Raw genomic sequence first — 21570 nt, 5'->3', positions numbered from 1 at the left:
GTCCCAAATAGACTCCCGCCTCGGCCAGCGCCCTGGGTTTACCCCACTTTAGACTCCAGTGGATTAAGGCTGTGCTTGCTGTATTCGCATTTCCTGCCTTCCACCACTGTTTTCTAAAACTTCCTAATGGAACCTCCGATTTAAAAAATAAAATCAATTCTACCCAATGGGGCCACTCCACGCACAGGATTTTTCCTAACTTGCTTTCACAAGATGAACTTATTCACTTTTTTGCTAGTCCTGGAGGGAGGAGGGTGGGGTCTGTGGGGCTAGGAGAAGGAAAGAGCCGAAGTGCATCTGCTGTTGTTACTGAGAATGTTCAAAGTGACCAGAATAAGCAGCCTGGGCCTCGCCTCCCCAGCTCCAGCGCCCGAGGGTCAGGAGTGTCGGAGGCGTTCGGAGCCGCAAGCAGGACAAGGGCACGAGCCCCGCCGCGCCAGGCCTGAGCAGACCCGGTCCGGCGGGCATCGGTCACTGAGCCGCCGCGAGTTAAGAGGCTTGTTGCCGGGGAAGGGCGCATGCAGGTGGGTTAGTGGTAACTCGACCATGCGGCGTGGCATTCCTGTCTGGCAAACGCGCTCAGGCAAAACAGACTCGATGCTTACAATGATCCCAGCCCAAAATGGAGTGTCTCTGACTAGCAGGGAGGAGCTGATGCCGGCCATGAGGAAGCCCACCACGGTCACGGCGATGCCCAGCGCCAGCTGCAGCAGCGCGAGCAGCAGCGGGAACCGGCAGCCGCAGCACTTCCGGGCCTCCTCCCCGCTCTCCTTGGGGGCCCCCGCGCCCCTCTTCGGCCCCATGTCGTCGGGCCCCGCGGCGTCGGCGGCTGGCGGTCCCCCTTGGCTCCGCGCGCCGCGGCCGGGCCGCTCCCTGCCCATGGCGGCTGCGGGGGCGGCAGCGGCGGGGGCGGCGCGGGGCGGGTCGCGCCGGCCCGGCTCGGCGAGTTACGGAGGCTGAACAAATATGGAAAACATTTGGAGCGACTGGCCGAGCCTCCGAAGGCCACGGGGAGCCCGCGGCGGAGGGGGAGTCGAGGGGGGTCGCCAACTGCCAACGCGCCGGGCAGGACGCAGCGCCCGCAGACTCCTGCAGAGTGGCCAGGCGCCTCCCAAACCCCGCGCTCTTTGGACAGGCTGCGTGTGCGCGCGCGTGCGTGTGTATGTGTGCGCACGTGGGGGGTGTGCGTGCATCTGCGCGTCTGTGTTTGGTGTCTGTTTTCCCCACTTCAAAGCCCAGGATTTTTTCGCTTGTGTTTTTGTTTTTGTTTTCTGAGAGGTGCAATGCAAGGTGACGAATGTTTAAATCACTTGAGTTTAATTAGTAGACAATTTAATCCAAAAGAGGCGTTACTAGGCTCCAAGCTGTGAAATCGTTTCCAGAAGTTAAATTGTTCCTTATTTTCCAACCGAGGCCTGGGCTCTTTCTTTTTAAAGTTCTGCGATCCAGCTGACAAATCAAGAAGTTTTTCCCACTGAGGTATTTGCTTTTGAAATGACTGTTTATAGAGATTCTCGGCTAATTGGGAATTCTCTCACGTGTATTTGTTTTTAAAAGCTCCTTTAATCGTTTATGCAAAGTCCCCAGCCAGTCTTTGCCAATCTCCACAACGGTGCCTAGGGGGATTATTATACACCTTGAAAGCTGAGGATTTAATAACTCTGTCCATATTTGAGATATGTTTAACTCACCTACAGTGTGCTAGAAAAGAAGGATGCCCAAGGTAGATTTGGTCCCTGCCTTAAGTCACCAAACAAATCAATAAAACCAATTATTCTTATTCCCACATAGCTCTCCTCAGTAGCACTTAGAGCAAACTTCAGTAAAACCACTAAGAAATGATCCCATCACTTTGAAGTATTTATATCTACTTTGGTATGGTCATTTTAGCGTTCAGAGAGCTTTATTAAAAACTAAGTGATGTTGCCAGGATGCTAGGATAAAGGCTCCTCCTAGATTGTTTGCTATCAGCTAATTTAAAGAAAAATCTAACTCCTTGCTTTGTCTCCAAATAAGAAACTAATTGTCATCAGCTTTTCCTTGGGCACCTTTGACGGTATTAAATATATTCTTATTTTATGAACTGCAATGTTTTCCTTATACCTTCTTTCTGGATCAGGCTTCCCAGACTGCTCAGTGCTACGTGGCAATGCAGGAGACGTGGGTTCAGTCCCTCGGTCTAGAAGATCCCCTGGAGGAGGAGATGGCAACCCACTCCAGTATTATTGCCTGGAAAATGCCATGGACAGAGGAGCCTGAGGGGCTTCAGTCCCTGGGGTCACAAAGAGTTGGACTCGACTTAGGGACACGGGAGTCCTTCTGGATCAGTGAGAAAGATATGGTCCATGGAACAAATGCAGTAACTTAAAAAGCAGAAACCAAACTGCACATCCCAGTGCTCCACCTAGAAGCCATAGAAGCAGCACTCACTCTCACAAGAGGAGCAGTGTCAGCTCTGGGTCCCTTATGCCATTAGGATTTTTAATGAGAACAAATGAAAGCTCTTGCTACACCAAGGTACCCACGTGACTTGTGCCTGATTGAGAATAACCCAAAAGACCAAGTTTTTCTACATAAACCTAGAAAACATTTTCAGGGAACTAACTACCTGGAATTAATTATTTGTTCTTAGGGATGATCCAGCTACCAGTTGCTGCTAAGTCACTTCAGTCGTGTCCGACTCTGTGCGACCCCAGAGACGGCAGCCCACCAGGCTCCCCCGTCCCTGGCACTCTCCAGGCAAGAACACTGGAGTGGGTTGCCATTTCCTTCTCCAATGCATGAAAGTGAAAAGTGAAAGGGAAGTCGCTCAGTCGTGTCTGACTCTTAGCGACCCCGTGGACTGCAGCCCACCAGGCTCCTCCATCCATGGGATTTTCCAAGCAAGAGTACTGGAGTGGGATGCCATTGCCATCTCCCCAGCTACCAGTTACTGAGTATCTATTCTGTAACAACCACATGCTGCTGCTGCTAAGTTGCTTCAGCCGTGTCCGACTTCATGCGACCGAATAGACAGCAGCCCACCAGGGTCCTCCGTCCATGGGATTTTTCAGGCTACTTTTTTTCCTGACCAGTACTCCTTACAAACACCTTGTAATTACAGTTTCTTCTTTTAACAATGAAAAAATTGAGTATCAGAGTTATTCACTAACCAGATTATTGAGTGAAACATCTAGTTAGGGATAAGTGAGGGGAACCAAATATGAACCCTTGTAGATTATCTGTTTTATTCATTATTTCCTGTAAACAAACAAGTGGGAGAACTGTTTAAATCATTTGTGATGTGAAACAATTTAATGATCATTGTTGTTTGTCGCCCAGTTGTGTCTGACTCTCTGCGACCCCATGGACTGCAGCACGCTAGGCCTCTCTTTACCTCACCATCTCCCAAAGTTTGCCCAAGTTCGTTGCTTCTGTGATGCCATCCAGCCATCTTGTCCTCTGATGGGCCCTCTTCTGTCCTCAATCTTTCCCAGGATCAGGGACTTTCCCAATGAGTCAGCTGTTCATATCAGATGACCCAAATACTGGAGTCTCAGCTTCAGCATCAGTCCTTCCACTGAGTATTCAGAGTTGATTTCCCTGAAGATTGACTTGTTTGATCTCCTTGCTGTCCAAGGGACTCTCAGGAGTCCTTTAATGATCACAGGTAGTATTTTGTCTATCACAGAATTCACTATTAGCCTTGAACCTAAGAGTATTTGAGTACATTACAAAAAATATGTTGATCTACCACCATAATATATATGAGAGTTGATTGAGACCCTTATTTTTATTACTGACTTATAGCTAGATACAAGCTTTATTTGCCGACCATTCTGCTGGGTTATCAGTTAGCTAAGAATATTCTTAACCTTTTCCTCAATACCTTAAATTGGAATAGGTAAACAAAATAATAGGATATTCCTGTAGGTTGGTCTTCTGAGTTTCAGAACTAGTGTGGCTTACGGTGGCACATGAATTATTATAATGAAGGCTTACTTTTAATTGCCTAGCTGAGACAAGTTACAAGTAGCGGTGAACAACAGCCCAGATAAATTGCAATCCTTCTAGTCTGATTAAAACAGCCAACTTCAGTTTTCAGCTTCCAGTGGAGGAAGGAGGCAGTAGCGTGGGGAGCCTTACACTTGCTCAGATTCTCAACCACATTCTTGAATCTGTGTCCAATGGGGGCCTGGTCTTTGGCAATACCACAAGGGACTAGTGATGAGGATGATATTTTCACTTCATTGATGTTACGTAGTAGAAACAAAGGAGAGGGTGAGCAAAGTTGTCAGAAGGTTAGTGGCTTCCCTGGTGGCTCAGTAGTAAAGAACACACTTCCAGTGCAGGAGACATAGATTTGATCCCTGGGTCAGGAAGATCCCCTAAAGAAGGCAATGGCAACCCACTCCAATATTCTTGCCTGGGAAATCCCATGGACAGGGTAGCCTGGCAGGGTATAATCCATAGGGTTACAAAGAGTCATGACTTAGTGACTAAACAACAGCGACAAAAGTTATAGAGAGCAATCAAGGCTAAAATGGGATCAAAGGGTCTTTAAAGACAACAACAAGAAAGCTCTTCCTTGAATGTGTCCTTCCCATGAGAAAAATCACCATTTCCAGTTCATCATATAGTTTAACAGAAATGAACAGGATTTTTTTAGTATTCATAAATTATAATGTCTCTGTTTTATAGGTTAAGCAATAATCTCTTCAGATATTTATATTACTGGGGAAAAAAGGCAAAGTAGAAAGAAATTGTCTTCAGATACTCTATTAGCTGCTTCCATTATTCAAAACTGACAGAGATTATAAATTAGAAATTGCAGGAGGGTAGGTAATATAAGGCTTGAGATTATTTTGATCCTCTGGGGAAAATAACAAAAATAAGCTTAGTATTTCTGTTTGCTGTATTTCAATATTATTTAGACATATTTATGCTTCAGGATTTCAGAACTGGGGAAAAAACTAATGTCATTATAGGAAGTCCTTAGGAAATATTAATACAACTAGAAATAATCCAAATCAAAATGATCTTAGATTCACCGAGAACAAAAAGTTTTCATAGGAGAAATTATTACATTTTCAAGATCTGTGTCAAGTTTCTTTAGTATATAATGAACTCTATTTTAAATGTTCAATTAGATTTGATTTAAAGAAGTATCAGATATTCTACCAGAGAAGGCAATGGCACCCCACTCCAGTACACCTGCCTGGAAAATCCCATGGATGGAGGAGCCTGGTAGGCTGCAGTCCATGGGATCGCTAGAGTAGGACACAACTGAGCGACTTCACTTTCACTTTTCACTTTCATGCATTGGAGAAGGAAATGGCAACCCACTCCAATGTTCTTGCCCGGAGAATCCCAGGGACGGGGGAGCCTGGTGGGCTGCCGTCTATGGGGTCACACAGAGTCGGACACGACTGAAGTGACTTAGCAGCAGCAGCAGCAGCAGCAGCAGATATTCTACAGAGAACAATTGAGAGCCCATTTATGATTCGAAGCACCGTTGACTTCTCTGTCTTATCTAAAATGACACGAGATATTGCCGATGTGTGTGTGCACACAACAAATAAAATCTAATTTTTTGTGTTTTCTTTATTTAGATATCAGTAATTCTAATGATATCTTCTGGCTCAATTTTTCTCTAAAGAATCGACCCATTTATGATCTTTGCATGGCAATTTGTGTTCTCAAGTTAAACATCATATATGCAGCGTACTCTCTGTGGTACACAGGAGTCTTATAACTTTATTATTCTAGAGAATTGATAGTGATAACTATCAATTTTTTTCTAATGTATTCCACCTCTTTATATGATGTTATTTATAATACCAAATTATTCTATATGTAATTTTGTAAATATCTTTGTCTATACAATTTTGATGTGTCCACTGCATATAAGGCAGAAGTAACTATTTATTGTAATTAAGAAATACAGGGAGAAGAATGGACAAATTGTGGTGCAATCATACCATGAATACTACTTGCTAATAAGAAGGAATGAACCACTGATACAGGCGATGACTTGAATGAATCTCACTAAGAGTTTGTTGAGTGAAAGAAACTAGACAGAGAAGACTATACACAGCATAATTCCATTTATATAAAAATTAAAAAGGCAAAATCTATGATAATTGCATTTTAAAAGTATTTGTGGAGTTGGGATGAGAGAATTGACCAGAAGGGAACAGGAGGGGATGCTCTGGGGTGCTGGAAGTCTTTTATATCCTGGTTTGGGTAGTAGTTACATGGGTGTTAACAACTGTGAAAAACTCACTGAACAACACTTAAGATCTATGCATATTATTATTTGTAATGACATCTCAATTTTTGAAATGTAATAAGAGAAATATGGGAAGTGACTGTATATCCATTGGTTATTAACAATAGAAAAAGTAAAGGTTTTTTTAATCTGAATTATCTTACGAAATTCATTTTTCCCATGCCATTCTGATTCTTCTATTGCTGTATAATAAATCACTCAAAACTTAAAAACTTACTAGTTTGGAATAACAGTAGTTCTTGTGGGTTAAATATTCAAATAGGGTATAGCAGGGATCGTTTGTTTTTCACATTTTCTGGGATCTCAGCTGAAAGACTTAAAGACTGGGGCCTGGAACTATTGGAAGTATTGACTGAGGCAGAAAGACTTATTTTCCAGGTGGCTCCTTCATCTGGCTGCAGGTTGGCTCCTTTCCATGAGGCCTCTCCCTGCATTGGCCATTCCACGGGGTTGGTTGAGTGTCCTCAAAACATGGTGGCTAACTTCAACAAGAACAAGAGATTCAGAGATTGAAAGAACAAGACAAAAGCTATCCTTTTTATGGCGCAGCCTCAGAAGTCACTTAGCAACAATCAAGCCACTTTCTCTTCTTTAAAAGGGATTCATTCAATCCAGATCACATATAAGGGGAAAAGAATTAAGATCTGTCTATTCAAAGAAAGAGCAGTAAAGAATTAGAGTATTAATAATGAGAACCCACTGTATAGCACAGGGACCTCTACTCAGTGCTCTGTGGTGACCTAAATGGGAAGGAAATCCAAAAGAGAGGGGATACATGTATGTGGGCTTTCTAGATGGTGCTAGTGGTAAAGAACCAGTCTGCCAATGCAGGGGACATAAGAGAGGTGAGTTCAATCCCTGGGTCAGACAGATCTGGAGGAGGGCATGGCAACCCATATTCTTGCCTGGAGAATCCGATGGACAGTCCATAGGTCCGCAAAGAGTCAGATACGACTGAAGCGACTTAACACATACATGTGAAGGGGAAGAAAGAGGAAAAGCTGTAGCAAAGGGGATAATTTAAAGTTGAGGAAAAGTCTGCCTCTCTTTTTATCGACAATTGATCAGATAAGTTCCTTGAGGTGGGAGAATTAGTCAAAAGGAAAGTCCCTTCACAGGCTGAGATAGAAGGAAAGAATGTAAGATTAGATAAAACACAGGTTAGTGAGCAGGTGTGGGAGGAAGGCGGTTGATGGAATTTCTATCTTCTGGCCTTGTCTAGAATATTCAGACAATGAATGTAGTCTCAATATTCTTCTAAATGATACAGAGCAATTCTACTTCCAAAGCCATCCCATAGCACATTTTACTGCTGTGTCTTATGGATAAGTTCTAATGAAACTACATTATTTTCTGAAATATTCCTCTGAAAGAACAAAACCCATCGTTTTCTATAAAGTACAATAATAATGATGTCTGGGATGTATATACATATATAGATATATACACACACATACTTACATATATTTTATAGGTTGCAAAGTACTCAAATGATTACTCTAAATCTAACCAAAACCCTATGAAGTTGAAATTTCTTCAGGGGTTTAGTGACTTGTTCAAGGCTACATTTTTTAAACCATTCTTAAAAATTATAATTACAATGTTTACAATGTTGTGTTAGTTTCAGGTGTGCAGCAAAGTGATTCATACATATACAGTATTTTTGCAGATTCTTTTCCATTAAAGATTATTATAGGATATTGAATATAGTTCCCTGTGCTATAGAGTAGGTCCTTGCTGTTGGTCTGTTTTATATATAGTAGTGTATATATAGATATACACTTCCCAGATAGCTCAGCTGGTAAAGAATCCTCCTGCAATTTGTGAGACCCCAGTTCGATCCCTGGGACAGGAAGTTCCCCTGGAGAAAGGATAGACTACCCACTCCAGTATTCTTGGGTGTCCCTGGTGTCTCAGATGGTAAAGAATCTACCTGCAATGAGGGTGACCTGGGTTTGATCCCTAGGTCAGGAAGATCCCCTGGAGGAGCGCATGGCAACCCACTCCAGTATTCTTGCCTAGAGAATCCCCATGGACAGGGGAGTCTGGCAGGATACAGTCCATGGGATCGCAAAGAGTTGGACATGACTGAGCAACTAAACACAGCACAGTGTGTATATGTTAATCCCAAACTCCTAATTTATCTCCCCCAACTCTTGCTATCCCCTTTGAAGGCTACAAGTCCTAAACACCAACTCCACTGCTCTTGCCACTTATATTGTAGCTCAATGACGTGGAATTTTTTTCAGCTTTATTGAGATTTGATTGGTACACAAAAAAATTGAACAAAATTACTGTATATATCTTGATGGATTTTTATTGTTTTTATTGAGAAATGGCATTAATACATTGCACACACAGGCAGTCATGCATGGGAAAGGCAAATGTGTGCTAACATATATGTTAAATATGCTCACATATATGTTAAACATATATATTTAGGGCTATGCTCTCAATTCTACTGTGTGAGTTTTCCCACCAAGCAATTCTCCAATACCAGTTGGCTGTCCCACAATTCAACTCAGTTCTGACACTGTCTACCCAGGTACACCATCAGAGTCTACAGGTTAGGGTGGTCCCACAAGACTGCTCCCACTTCATATGCAAATTGAAAGTACAGATGGTAATCTGTACTCCTGACCCACTGATGATAAATCAGAGGTTTCCACAACTCCTTCCTTGGGGTCCATGAATTTAGAACTCAGGAAACGAGTTTACTCACTAAATTGCCTGTTTATTACAAAGGATATTAACAGACACAAATCAATAACCAGATGAAGAGATACAGCGTCAGGTTCCTAACAAAGGAGCTTCTGTCCACCTGGAGTTGGGGCCATTCAGTGTGGTACATGGAAGTGTTCTGGTTCACCAACCTGGAAGCTCTCCCAATTCTTTTCTGTTTGATTTTTTATGGAGTCTTCCACCAGGAAAGCCCCAGAGACATAGGCCTGATTGATTAAATCAGTGGCTGGTGGCTCAGACAGCATAAAATCCTCCTGCAATGTGGGAGACCTGGGTTTGATTCCTGGGTTGGGGAGTCCCTGGAGGAGGGCATGGCAACCCACTCCAGTATTCTTGCCTGAAGAATACCCATGGACAGAGGAGCCTGGTGGGCTATAGTCCATGGGGATGCAAAGAGTCAGACAAGACTGAGTGACTAAGCACATTGGTGATTGGTTCAACCTCCATGGTGGGAGGGGGTGGTGGAGGGGGCAGGGCCGTCTTCCCTGGGGATCTTGGGATCGGGACTGAGATTCCAACCCTCTAATCACATGGCTGTGAAAGCTGATGCTGTGAAAGTGCTGCACTCAATATGTCAGCAAATTTGGAAAACTCAGCAGTGGCCACAGGACTGGAAAAGGTCAGTTTTCATTCCAATCCCAAAGAAATGCTATGCCAAATATGTTCAAACTATGGCAAAATTGCACTCATCTCACACGCTAGCAAAGTAATGCTCAAAATTCTCCAAGCCAGGCTTCAACAATAAGTGAACAGTGAACTTCCAGATGTTCAAGCTGGGTTTAGAAAAAGCAGAGGAACCAGAGATCAAATTGCTAACATCCGTTGGATCATCAAAAAAGCAAAAGAGTTCCAGAAAAACATCTACTTCTGTTTTGCTGACTATGCCAAAGCCTTTGACTGTGTAGATCACAACAAACTGTGGAAAATTCTGAAAGAGATGGGAATACCAGACCACTTGATCTGCCACTTGAGAAATCTGTATGCAGGTCAAGAAGCAACAGTTAGAACTGGACATGGAACAACAGACTGGTTCCAAATTTGGAAAGGAATACATCAAAGCTGTATATTGTCACTCTGCTTATTTAACTTATATGCAGAGTACATCATGCGAAATGCTGGGTTGGATGAAACACAAGCAGGAATCAAGATTGCTGGGAGAAATATCAATAACCTCCGATATGCAGATGACACCACCCTTATGGCAGAAAGTGAAGACGAACTAAAAAGCCTCTTGATGAAAGTGAAAGTGGAGAGTGAAAAAGTTGGCTTAAAGCTCAACATTCAGAAAACTAAGATCATGGCATCTGGTTCCATCACTTCATGGCAAATAGATGGGGAAACAATGGAAACAGTGAGAGGCTTCATTTTTGAGGGCTCCAAAATCACTGCAGATGGTGATTGCAGCCATAAAATTAAAAGATGTTTGCTCCTTGGAAGGAAACTTATGACCAACCTAGACAGCATATTAAAAAGCAGAGACATTACTTTACCAACAAAGGTCCATCTAGTCAAAGCTATGGTTTTACCAATAGTCATGTATGGATGGGAGAGTTGGACTATGAAGAAAGACGAGTGTCAAAGAATTGATGCTTTTGAACTGTGGTGTTGGAGAAGACTCCTGAGAGTCCCTTGGACTGCAAGGAGATCCAACAAATCCCTCCTAAAGGAAATCAGTCCTGAATATTCATTGGAAGGACTGATGCTGAAACTGAAACTCCAATCCTTTGGCCACCTGATGCAAAGAACTGACTCATTTGAAAAGACCCTGATGCTGGGAAATATTGAAGGTGGGAGGAGAAGGGGACAATAGAGGATGAGATGATTGGATGGCATCACCAATTCAATGGACATGAGTTTGAGTAAGCTCCAGGAGTTGGTGATGGACAGGGAGGCCTGCAGGTGTGCTGCAGTCCATGGGGTCTCAGAGAATCAGACAGGACTTAGCGACTGAACTGAACTGAACTGAATCATGTGACTGGTTCTCCTGGTAACCAGCCCACACCTTTAGGTGTGTTCCAAAAGTCATCTCATTAACATAACAGAACACAACTTTGTAGCTTTTTCACTTAGGAAATTCCAGGGATTTTAGGAGCTCTGTGCCAGAAACAGTGATGAAGACAAAATATATATCTTTTGTTATAAATCACAAGATCATAAGTGCTTTGTGCATAGATATTCCTACCAAGTCCCAGGGTAGTAAGAACAGAAGTGGTGTAGAGTCTGTACCATAAACATGGTGTGGGCAGATATCTTGGTTTTTAGTCTCTATTGTTTCCACAGTACCCAGCTCAGTGCCAAGAACACTGTATGGTTTTAATAAATATTTATAGATCCTAAATAGTCATACAATTTACACACAAGATTCATCTTGATTCAGATATTTTATATATATAAAATATATCTTTAAAATCCTTGAACTGCATATTTTGTCCATTTTTCTTTTTCTTTTAAGAGTTGTCTTTAAGAATAACTCAACCAAGACAGTTTGGTTGAATTCTAATCAGGTTTTCGAAATAATAACATTAAAAACACCATGAAGTCATTTTAAATATCCTATGTGTTATAAACAAACCATATGATTTTCACTTTGACTGCTAATCTTCCTCTTTAGAGTAACTGAGTCACTGTCTGACTTTAAGCCAGACTGACATCCTTTCTCATTTTTATAATATGCAGAGTTCCATAGACTTTACAACTCCCTGCATTTGGTTCTATACGCAGTCATCACTCTCTCTAAAGACATTTTTGGCCCTAAGACAAACCTTTGTAGTCTGTTCTTTTCCCCCTACCATTCCTCTTTGAATTCTCTCTCATATTTATGTGGCAGTGAGTGCAAACACTGGACTCAGACAGCCTGAGTTCCAACTGAGGCTCTAATTCTTACCAGCTGCGTTCCTTCACCTCTCTAGGCCTCGATTTCCTATCTACGAAATGTGAATATTAAAAGTACTTACCTCATTTATACTATGTAGTGTAAATATAATAGTTCATGCAAACACAGAGGACGTTTCCTGACACAGATAACTAATCAGCAGGTGTTAGCTATCATCCTAGCCCCGCTCTCTCTTCTAATTCACTTTTCCTTCCTCTGCATTATCTTCCTTTGCTCCTTGGTAAGTCTGTCCTTGTTTCTCCTGCTACACTCCCCACAGAATGTTTAACTCTCCCCATTGTTCTCTTATACTCAGTATCTGATAACACTGAAATTTCAGCTTTTGAATTAGAGATTTGCTTCACAATGTAATTTTATTTTTCCTCATCACCACACTCTCTACTCAGTCCCTTTTCCAGAATGACCTCTAGAGAAAGATGAGCCATCCTCCTTTCTTCTAGTGTTCTATTTCTTTAGAGTGCCCCCTCATCTGAGCTTTGACCCCACCCCCTGCTTCAGGGAAGTGTATGTGGTCAGTTGCTAAGTCCCATCCAACTCTTTTGTGACCCCATGGACTGAAACCCACCAGGCTCCTCTGTCCATGGGATTCTCCGGGCAAGAATACTGCAGTGGGTTGCCATTTCATCTTCCAGTGAGACCTTCCCAACTCGTCTCCTGTATTGGCAGGTGGATTCTTTACCACTGAGCCACCTGGGAAGCCTTTCAGAGAAGTGACCAAACTGAAATACTGTCTGTCATCCACCCCAGCCAATCAGAAAAGGATTGCCATTTTATTTATAATCTTTTGCTATGGCCCTTGTGAAGGTAACATTAAAATAAATAGGAAATTCTCACTTGATTTCTCCAAATGAGTTCAGATTATTTCACAGAATTACTGATACTGCTGATACTTCAAAAACAAAGTTTTGATCATCTCACATTAAGCTAGATTAGTGAAATCTTGACAGAAAGTTCACATTTCTCAAGTGTTATATTCCCTAAAAGAGCATACATGGTATAGTATTTGTCAATGATTTTGGCCTAATATCTGTCTTTATGTTGGGGAATGACTCCTTACACATGCCAACTGCTGCCCACCCCATGATCACAAGAGTGGGCCTTTGGACATGGTCTGGCCAATTGTAGTACCCCTGCCCCCTGCCCTGTAGCTAAAGGCCAAGGACATGAAGGACTAATTCAGTGCATGATTAATCAGAATTCTCCGACTGACATGAGATAAGGATGCTGGGATGGGGTGTGGTCCTCTCCTCTTTCAGAAGAAAGGCTGCCAGTTGTCGGGTTTCTTTCTCATAACCTGGAGGGGTTATTCCTGTGATAGGTGAGAATAAGGCCAATGAGCAAAGAGGAACAGAGGCTAGAGGAGCCCAAAAGATTGGGGGGTTTATGGAGGAGGTGAAGAGTAGAGAGGTTTTTTGACATTTGAGCCTCAGAAAACAACTGTACCTAAAACAGCTCATTGATGTTCTGACATCCCAAGGCAGGAGGTGGTCTTGCTCACACTGCACCATCACTCTTGACCTGCACAAGGGGCTCTATCAGTATTTGCTGAATGGTTAAATAAGTAAACAAGAAAACAAATATTCCTTTTGCTTAATTATTTTTATCCCTCGAAACTGAAGGTACCCTAAATAATGCACCCGCCCAGGTGAATCTCAGTTCTGCTGTGAGCATCCTCGCCTCAGCAACACAGGAGTAACAAGTGAGCAGTAAGTTCATTTCCAAAGACAGGAATGTTAAAATATCGGGGTGGGGTTTTCTCTGTCAAATTATATCAGAAGATACAAATTATATCAGAAGATATGAAGCCTTTGTAGGGCAGGGTAGATATTTTATTAAGTGTCTATTTACAATATGTTTGCAATGTGGCAGATAAGGAAATGCCAAGTGCTATTTTATAATCTATACCACTTTCATCTTAGGTGTATTTGTATGAGTATTATGCTCAACTAGCTAATTATACTTGGAATTTTTGTTGCTCTTTTATTAGCCTAAATCATAAAATTAAGTACTAGGTTAACAGATACTTGAATGCACTGCTTTTAAGCCAGAGATGTTGGTGGGAATCACCTATAGAATACTAAAGACATGTTTTTGATTTGAATGTCTGATTTAGTTATATTTTAGGTGGAGTCTAGGTAGTTAGTCCATTTGGGTTGCACCCGATCCCTGGGTCAGGAAGACCCCCTGGAGGAGGAAATGGCAAACCACTCCAATATTCTTGCCTGGAAAATCCCATGGACAGAGGAGCCTGGTGGGAAACAGTCCGTGGGGTCGCAAAGAGTCAGACACAACTGAGTATGCATGCTTGTGATGAAGTACCACTCTGAAAACCTGCCCAGAACACACTCCAAGCTAACTCAACACTCTAGCCATCACCTAAGGCAATAAGAAACATTCCTTTTTCAAAGATCAACTGTAACTTTATAATTTTATTTCTTCTTGGTACTTCTTTCTCAAGAGTGAGCAATGTACAATGTTCTTTATTGAGTTCATTCAGTAAACATTTATTGACTGCTTAATATGGCCAAGTAAGCCAGTAGGCACTGATGGTAAAAAGGCAGCAGGTTCCTGCTCAGGAGCTCACATTCAACTGGAGGGAGACAAATACATAAATAGGGAAGTGCAATAAAGTGTTACACGTGCATGGACAGACGTGTGTGTAAGGTACAGCAAGGCATAAGGGCACAGTGACTCTACCAGAGTGCATCACAATCTAAGGCACACAGCCGGTGTACCTGGGAAATGTGTGGCAGAGCAGAGGGATCATTCAACCTTGGGGATTTTTATCCATGGGTTGATGCTTGGATGTGAGATGTTGGACCTACTGGTTCAAACTTACCGCATCATGGCACCCAGTGAACAGCTCCTGCCTTATGCCTGGTCCTTGAAGACAAACCTTCCAAGTTTCAGTTTGGTGGTCCTCTACTTCAGGATAGTGAAGATATAATCAGACCAGGACACAGTGGGCGGAGCTGATTGATTCAATGTGTGCGTGCATGCTAAGTCGTTTCAGTTGTGTCTGACGTTTTGTGCCAGGCTCCTCTGTCCATGGGATTCTCCAGGCAAGAATACTGGAGTGGGTGGCCATTCCCTTCTCCGGGGATCTTCCTGACCCAAAGATTGAACCCAGGTCTCCTATGTCTCCTGCTTTGGCAAACAGGTTATTTACCACTAGTGCCACCTAGGAAGCCCCTCAACCATATGGCTGGGCCCTCGGAGGACAGCCCTCTCTCAGCTCTCCTGAGTACTGAAGAACCAAAGTCTTGCTGGAGTTCATGAACCCCATGCCTGTCAATCATTTGCAACTTTCTTCAGCATCTGTTTTTCACTTAATCATAGTTTTTTATGCCTAAGTCATCTGTACTAAACATGTAATACATCATGCAGGTTTTGGGAAGGGGCATTGTTTTCAATATCATGCATTATTTTTTTTTCTGTTCCTAAAAGCCTAAACAATACATATTTTAAATCAAAATAATCTTCTTGTGCATCTTGTTTAGAGAGAGCTGAGAAAGCATGTGAAATGCTTATTGAAGGAAGCTGCTTGAAGTTTAATAAGAATGAAACTAGCACCTAGAAAAAAATTCATCAAGATGCTCAAAGTTGTTGCTTGGGGACAGTGGGACATGCATGATTTTTTCCTCTTCTTCCTATTTTTCTATTGTTCATGAATGGGCACATTATATTGTGATGTAACCAAAACAAAACACAAACCAAACCAAACACCCCCTTATACCCTTAGTTTTTAAAAGAAACTCACTTCAGAAGAGATTGAGTCTTACATTTATTTTAGAATCACCTAAATAATGGACAATTAGGTACAGAACAGATGCTCAGTTAAAAAGATATTACACTTGGTAGATAAAGAAATTCTCTCTGGATTGAATCTTCATATATTAATTGAATTTAGTTTCAATAATGAGATTCTGTCAAGGTTATATGTTTAATAGAAAAGATAGGTATAACATAATAAGATAAAAGCAAAAATTTCTGAAAGTATGAGGGATTATAGTAAGCCAATGGTTCTTATCCTTGACTGTGTATCAGAATCACTCATAATATTCTTTTTAAATGTTTGTGACCAAGACCTTCCTCTGCTACTGCTGCTGCTGCTGCTGCTGCTAAGTCGAGTTAGTCATGTCCAACTCTGTGCGACCCCATAGACGGCAGCCCACCAGGCTCCCCTGTCCCTGGGATTCTCCAGGCAAGAACACTGGAGTAGGTTGCCATTTCCTTCTGTAGACCTTCCTCTAGAGATTCTAATTCAGGAAGTGGGTTGACATACAGCATCTGCACTTTTCAGAGGTTCCATAGATAATCTTGATGGATAGCTGGGGTTGTAAGCCATTATCCCAAATGAAATTCATCAATCAATCCAGGCACCAACTAATGCATCTCAAATGACCTGGGTCCTCCAACTTTGTCAATGAAAAGAAGGTAAACTTTTACTTAGTAAAGCTCTAATTGCTCAAACATTTGGAACTTTTCTTTGGGAAATTTAGTAAAAAGATGATTGAAGAGCCAACCAATAATCATCCTTATTACTTAAGGCTTGTGTAAATGTAGCCTGCTAATTTTATTCTATTAAAGATTGATTGCTAATTTGGGACAGAAATGTAAAGTCAGGTAATCACCTTATCCCTCCATTCCCATTATCTGCTCCACATAGTGAATGCTGGGTTAGCTTCTATTGAATGAAGTGAGTGAGTGAGTGAGTGAAATGAATGATTCTGCTTCCTCATTTTCACTGAGGGCCTCAGGTTAGCTGTGCCGTTTGCCCACGGACTCACTACTAGTCGATGGCAGTGCTGTGTCTCAAAATCAGAAGGGCACATTCTCAGTGCTCCATTCCCCTCAACCAGCCACATGCTTTACTCATCTCCAACAAGTGTTGATTGTCCCAAAAGATTAATCCATCCTTCCAAAATACTGTTAGCTTCCATAGAGAGTATTTAAAATAATGTGCCACACAGAGCTTAAATGCAATTCTATAACCTTAATTTAAAAAACTACTTACAGCAACAATAACACCATGTGAGTGGAACACCTTCCAAAGTGACTACTGTGAAAGAAATAAGTTGATCTCTACCTATAAATTCTGGTTTCTTAAAACTCAGTCTTTGATTTCTAAGTTGCACACTGTATCTTTCACTTATAAGTGTTCCAATGAGGGGCATCAATGTGCCAGGTTTAGCTACTGATTTCCATCAGGCCAGTATCTCACTGGACAAATTTGGCTCAGATCACCCTACAAATAATAATAATAAAAAGATAGCTAAACTTTGATCTGTGATTAATGGGCATCTCTGTTTTCACAACTATACAGTTTTAGATATGGTTGCCAGATTGCCTACCTAATTGCCTTGTGTAAACTGTCCTGTTGAATCCAGAGAAACTAGTTTTTTTTTTTTTAATGCATTCTCACCACACCCCTTTTATAAGCCACCTTTGGGGGAAAAATTATAAGAAAAATGTATCACAAGAAGGCTACCATTGTTTTCCAATCTCCCTTCATCAATAAGAAAGTTGGAGTAGGACTTTGGTCTTAAATAATAACTTTTGTTTAACAACATAATTTTTGCTCTGATCATTTCTTCAAATAGAAGATAACACAGAATTTGGATAAACAAAGAAATGGATAAAATGCCTCAACTATACCGAGAACAGCTTCTTGAGATACAAAGGGAGAAATGAGTATTAAACTCTAGGAAAAGAAAAAGATTTTCACAGATACCATAGTTTTGTACTGATGTGACCAAAATGAGAGAGAAAAAAAAGTGTGTGTATGTTTAGTAAGGTCCAACTTTTTGTGAGCCTATGGACTGTAGCCCTCCTGGCTCCTCTGTCCATGGGATTCTCCAGGCAAGAATCCTGGAGTGGGCTGCCATCTCCTACTCTAGGGGATCTTCTCAACCCAGGGATCGAACCCACATCTCTTGCATCTCCTGCACTTGTAGGTAGATTCTTTAAAACTGTACCACCTGGGAAGCCCAAGAAAGAAAATAGATCCCTTTTAAGCAAAAGTAAAACTTGTATGAGATTCCGTAAGAGAACCATTCTGGTTTTGTTAAGCCTGCTTCTCATTCTCAAACAGTATCTTCTCTGGAGCACAGCCAAACCAGCAAGGATTATGGAGGGTGTATCAGTGCAAACATCTGAATGAACTGGCAGACAATAGGGCTTCATTCTCCCTTGTTGTTGTTGTTTAGTCACTAAGCCATGTCTGACTCTTTTGGGATCACATGGACTAAAGCTCACCAGCCTCCTTGTCATGGAATTGACATGGGATTTCCCAGGCAAGAATACTGGAGTGGGTTGTGATTTCCTTCTCCAGGGATCTTCCTGACCCAGGTATAGAACCTGGGTCCCCTGCATTGCAGGCAGATTCTTTACTGCTGAGCCACTGGGGCAAACCTATTTCCCCCTTAGATAATTTTAATTCTTCTATCCAGACCTATAAATTCTGCTGCAAATCTTTCCACTTTTATTCTTGCCCTCAGGATGCTCTATACGTGCAAACAATCCTTGATAGATGTTTAGCTTAGAGTTGAACTCAGCATTTGAGTCCCTTACTTGTGTGAGATGCTGTATGATTAGGAGAAAATGAAAAGACAAAAAAAAAAAAAATCAAATTTCCTCCCCATTCCTCTGAAAAGATCTCAAGCACCTTTCAAGTTTTCTTGTATCTTAAAGTAATGCTTCTTTTACCCTGGAATATCTCTCTGGACTCAAATTGTTTTGTTATTAAACCATGAACTCGAAAGTTAAATTTCAGATTTGGGAAAAATATGCTATTGTGTTCAGAACACCCAGGGGACAGTTAAATGGGAGAAATCAAATTTATTAAACTCAGCGGTGCAGTTTATATTTTGTAGCCTGAGCTTATGTATGCCAGGTAGGTCATGGGATGGTGGGGCTTTCTGAGCTGGTGTGGGAGGTGAAGTAAAAAGTCCCTTCCCTTCCTGTTACCTCTGACCAGGTTCCGCCAGCATCCTGTGTCTAAAGGTGTTAGGACACTCTGTTCGTTGTGTCAAGAAAAGAAAGTTCACCGCTCGGTGCACAATCGTGTGAATGAATATTCAGCACCTCCAACTCAGATTCTCGGCTAACGGTCAAGATGCTGGATTTTCAAGGGCCAACTCTGTGGCCTCCTTCTTGCAAGCTGCCTTTCCTTTTTAGCAGTTTCATTATTTGTTCACACCTCCAGTAGAAGAAGTGGAGAAAAAAGATGGAAATATAAACTCACTAACTCTTTTTCAACTACATCCAAAGTTCTTCAACTACTTGCCAAAGTACTGTAGTTCCGAGAGGACTTGTGGGAGAGCACAGAACAGTCAGGGGGCGCTAGCCTTTGCTGTGCCAACAAAAATGCCACACGGGGCACACTTCTTCACATCAGGACCAGCTGAGTCTCTTCATACAAAAAGACAGCGTCTGAAGTAAATATTTGACTATGGCACTGAAAGAAAGAAAATAAAAGAGCCTGGCTAAACCCAGGATCCAAGTCTCTGAAGGTTCCAATTACCCAAGTGCTGCCCTGAGCAAAGAGACTGCAGCACTGTGTGTGCGTGCGTGTGTGTGTGTGTGTGAGGGAGACACACACAGAGTGCACACAGCTGAAAACGGATCGGTTCTGTTGCCACTTTCAACAGGTAGTCTTAAACTGGGGCATGAACTTGAGTTTGTTTGTGTTTGATGACTTTCACATAGTTTGCTAACGCCATTTTGCAAGGCCTCTTAGAAGGCATTTGGAACTAAAATCATAAGCAGTACAGCCAGTGTTTCTGATGCTGTTATGGGTAGTCATGAGAAACTGAACACAACGCCCATGCAGAGCTTTTGTTTATCAGTGATAGATTAAAGAATACAGAGTCCCCAGGTGAAACTGTAAGGTAGAGGGGATTTCTCTTGACATGGGCCTGCACTGCTTTTGAACCCTCCTGTGCCCCGATGGTACCGTGTTCCCACCTCCCTTCCCCACCTTATGTCCTAGTGCCTGGCTTCTACACCCGACAAAAGAGGAGAAGGTAATCCATCAGTATGCATGCAAACCAGTCCATAAGTGACAAGTTTAATCTCTTCCACCCTTTCCCATTACCCTCTGGAGAAAAGTGCAAACCTCTCAGCCAGACTCCCTTGCTGTTCACTCTGCCCTCACCTTCTCCTCTCTGTCTCTTCTCCAGGTACATGAGAATCCTTCCCTCCCTCAAGATCTGCTACCTTCTTGTCGCTGGGCCTTTCAGCACTCTGTTCTCCGTGCCCAGAACACTCTTCTTTGCCCTCCCCCGCTAGCCGTCTCCCAGGAAGCCTGCCTGGACCTCACAGCCTTGGTCAGCTCTGCCCTTCAAGCCCCTTTGCAGAGCACCCGTGCTTCTCCTGTGAAAGTCCACCTGTCATGGTTAGTCCTTTGTGTCTTGTCGTGATTCTTCCTCTGCTGTCAGCCTGTGAGTGTCTGAGCACTTACATGTTTATTGCTACAGTCGCAGCACAGAGCCTGGCCTACAGCAAGTGCTGAATAAATACTTACCATGCTCTTAATTGGGGGACTTCCCTAATGGCTCAGATGGTCAAGAATCTGCCTACAATGAAGGGGACTTCAGTTCAATCCCTGGGTTGGGAGGATGGTTCAGTTCATTTCAGTTTAGTCATTCAGTCCCGTCCGACTCTTTGCGACTCCATGGACTGCAGCACACCAGGCCTCCCTGTCCATCACCAACTCCCAGAGTTTACTCAAATTCATGTCCATTGAGTCGGTGATGCCATGCAATCATCTCATCCTCTGTCATCCCCTTCTCCTCCTGCCTTCAACCTTTCCCAGCATCAAAGTCTTTTCAAATGAGTCAGTTCTTCCCATCAGGTGACCAAAGTATTGGAGTTTCAGCTTCAGCATCAGTCCTTCCAATGAATATTCAGGACTGATTTAGTTTAGGTTGGACTGGTTGGATATCCTTGCAGTCCAAGGGACTTTCAAGAGTCTTCTCCAACATCGCAGTTCAAAAGCACCAATTCCTCTATGCTCAGCTTTCTTTATAGTCCAACTCTCACATCCATGCATGACTACTGGAAAAACCATTGCTTTGACTACATGGACCTTTGTTGGCAAAGTAGTCTCTGCTTTTTAATATGTTGTCTAGGTTGGCCATAACTTTTCTTCCAAGGAGTAAGCGTCTTTTAATTTCATGGCTGCATTCACAATCTGCAGTGATTTTGGAGCCTAAAAAAATAAAGTCAGCCACTGTTTCCACTGTTCTCCCATCTATTTGCCATGAAGTGATGGGGCCAGATGCCATGATCTTATGTTCAGTTTTCTGAATATTGAGTTTTAAGCCAACTTTTTCACTCTCCTCTTTCACTTTCATCAAGAGGCTCTTTAGTTCTTCACTTTCTGCCATAAGGGTGGTGTCATCTGCATATCTGAGGTTATTGATATTTCTCCCAGCAATCTTGATTCCAGCTTGTGCTTCATCCAGCCCAATGTTTCTCATGATATACTCTGCATATAAGTTAAATAAGCAGGGTGACAACATACAGCCTTGACGTACTCCTTTTCCTATTTGGAACCAGTCTGTTGTTCCATGTCCAGTTCTAACTGTTGCTTCCTCACCTGCATACAGAGGCAGGGCCTCCAGAGGCAGGGCAGGGGGGCTGGTATTCCCATCTCTTG

General features: G+C 42.4%; 1 protein-coding gene across 2 annotated transcripts in view; it reads right to left on the bottom strand.

The window, feature by feature from the left end:
- SSPN (sarcospan) overlaps positions 1-21570 on the bottom strand; it is a 145572-nt gene that overhangs the window by 45248 nt on the left and 78754 nt on the right. Inside the window, exon 1 of one of the 2 annotated variants that reach the window (XM_010856003.1) lies at positions 606-887. The exons of the other annotated variant lie outside the window; for it this stretch is intronic. Coding sequence (XP_010854305.1) covers positions 606-881 — 276 coding nt within the window. The 5' untranslated portion in view covers positions 882-887. Of the gene's footprint in view, positions 1-605; positions 888-21570 lie in introns of those variants that run through there. 2 annotated transcript variants of the gene reach the window in all.

The sequence above is a fragment of the Bison bison genome, unplaced genomic scaffold (genome assembly GCF_000754665.1).
Source record: "Bison bison bison isolate TAMUID 2011002044 unplaced genomic scaffold, Bison_UMD1.0 scf7180017864370, whole genome shotgun sequence".
NCBI classification, from domain to species: Eukaryota; Metazoa; Chordata; class Mammalia; order Artiodactyla; family Bovidae; genus Bison; species Bison bison.
Note: the sequence above shows the minus strand (reverse complement) of the source record. Positions and strands in the feature narration are given on the sequence as shown.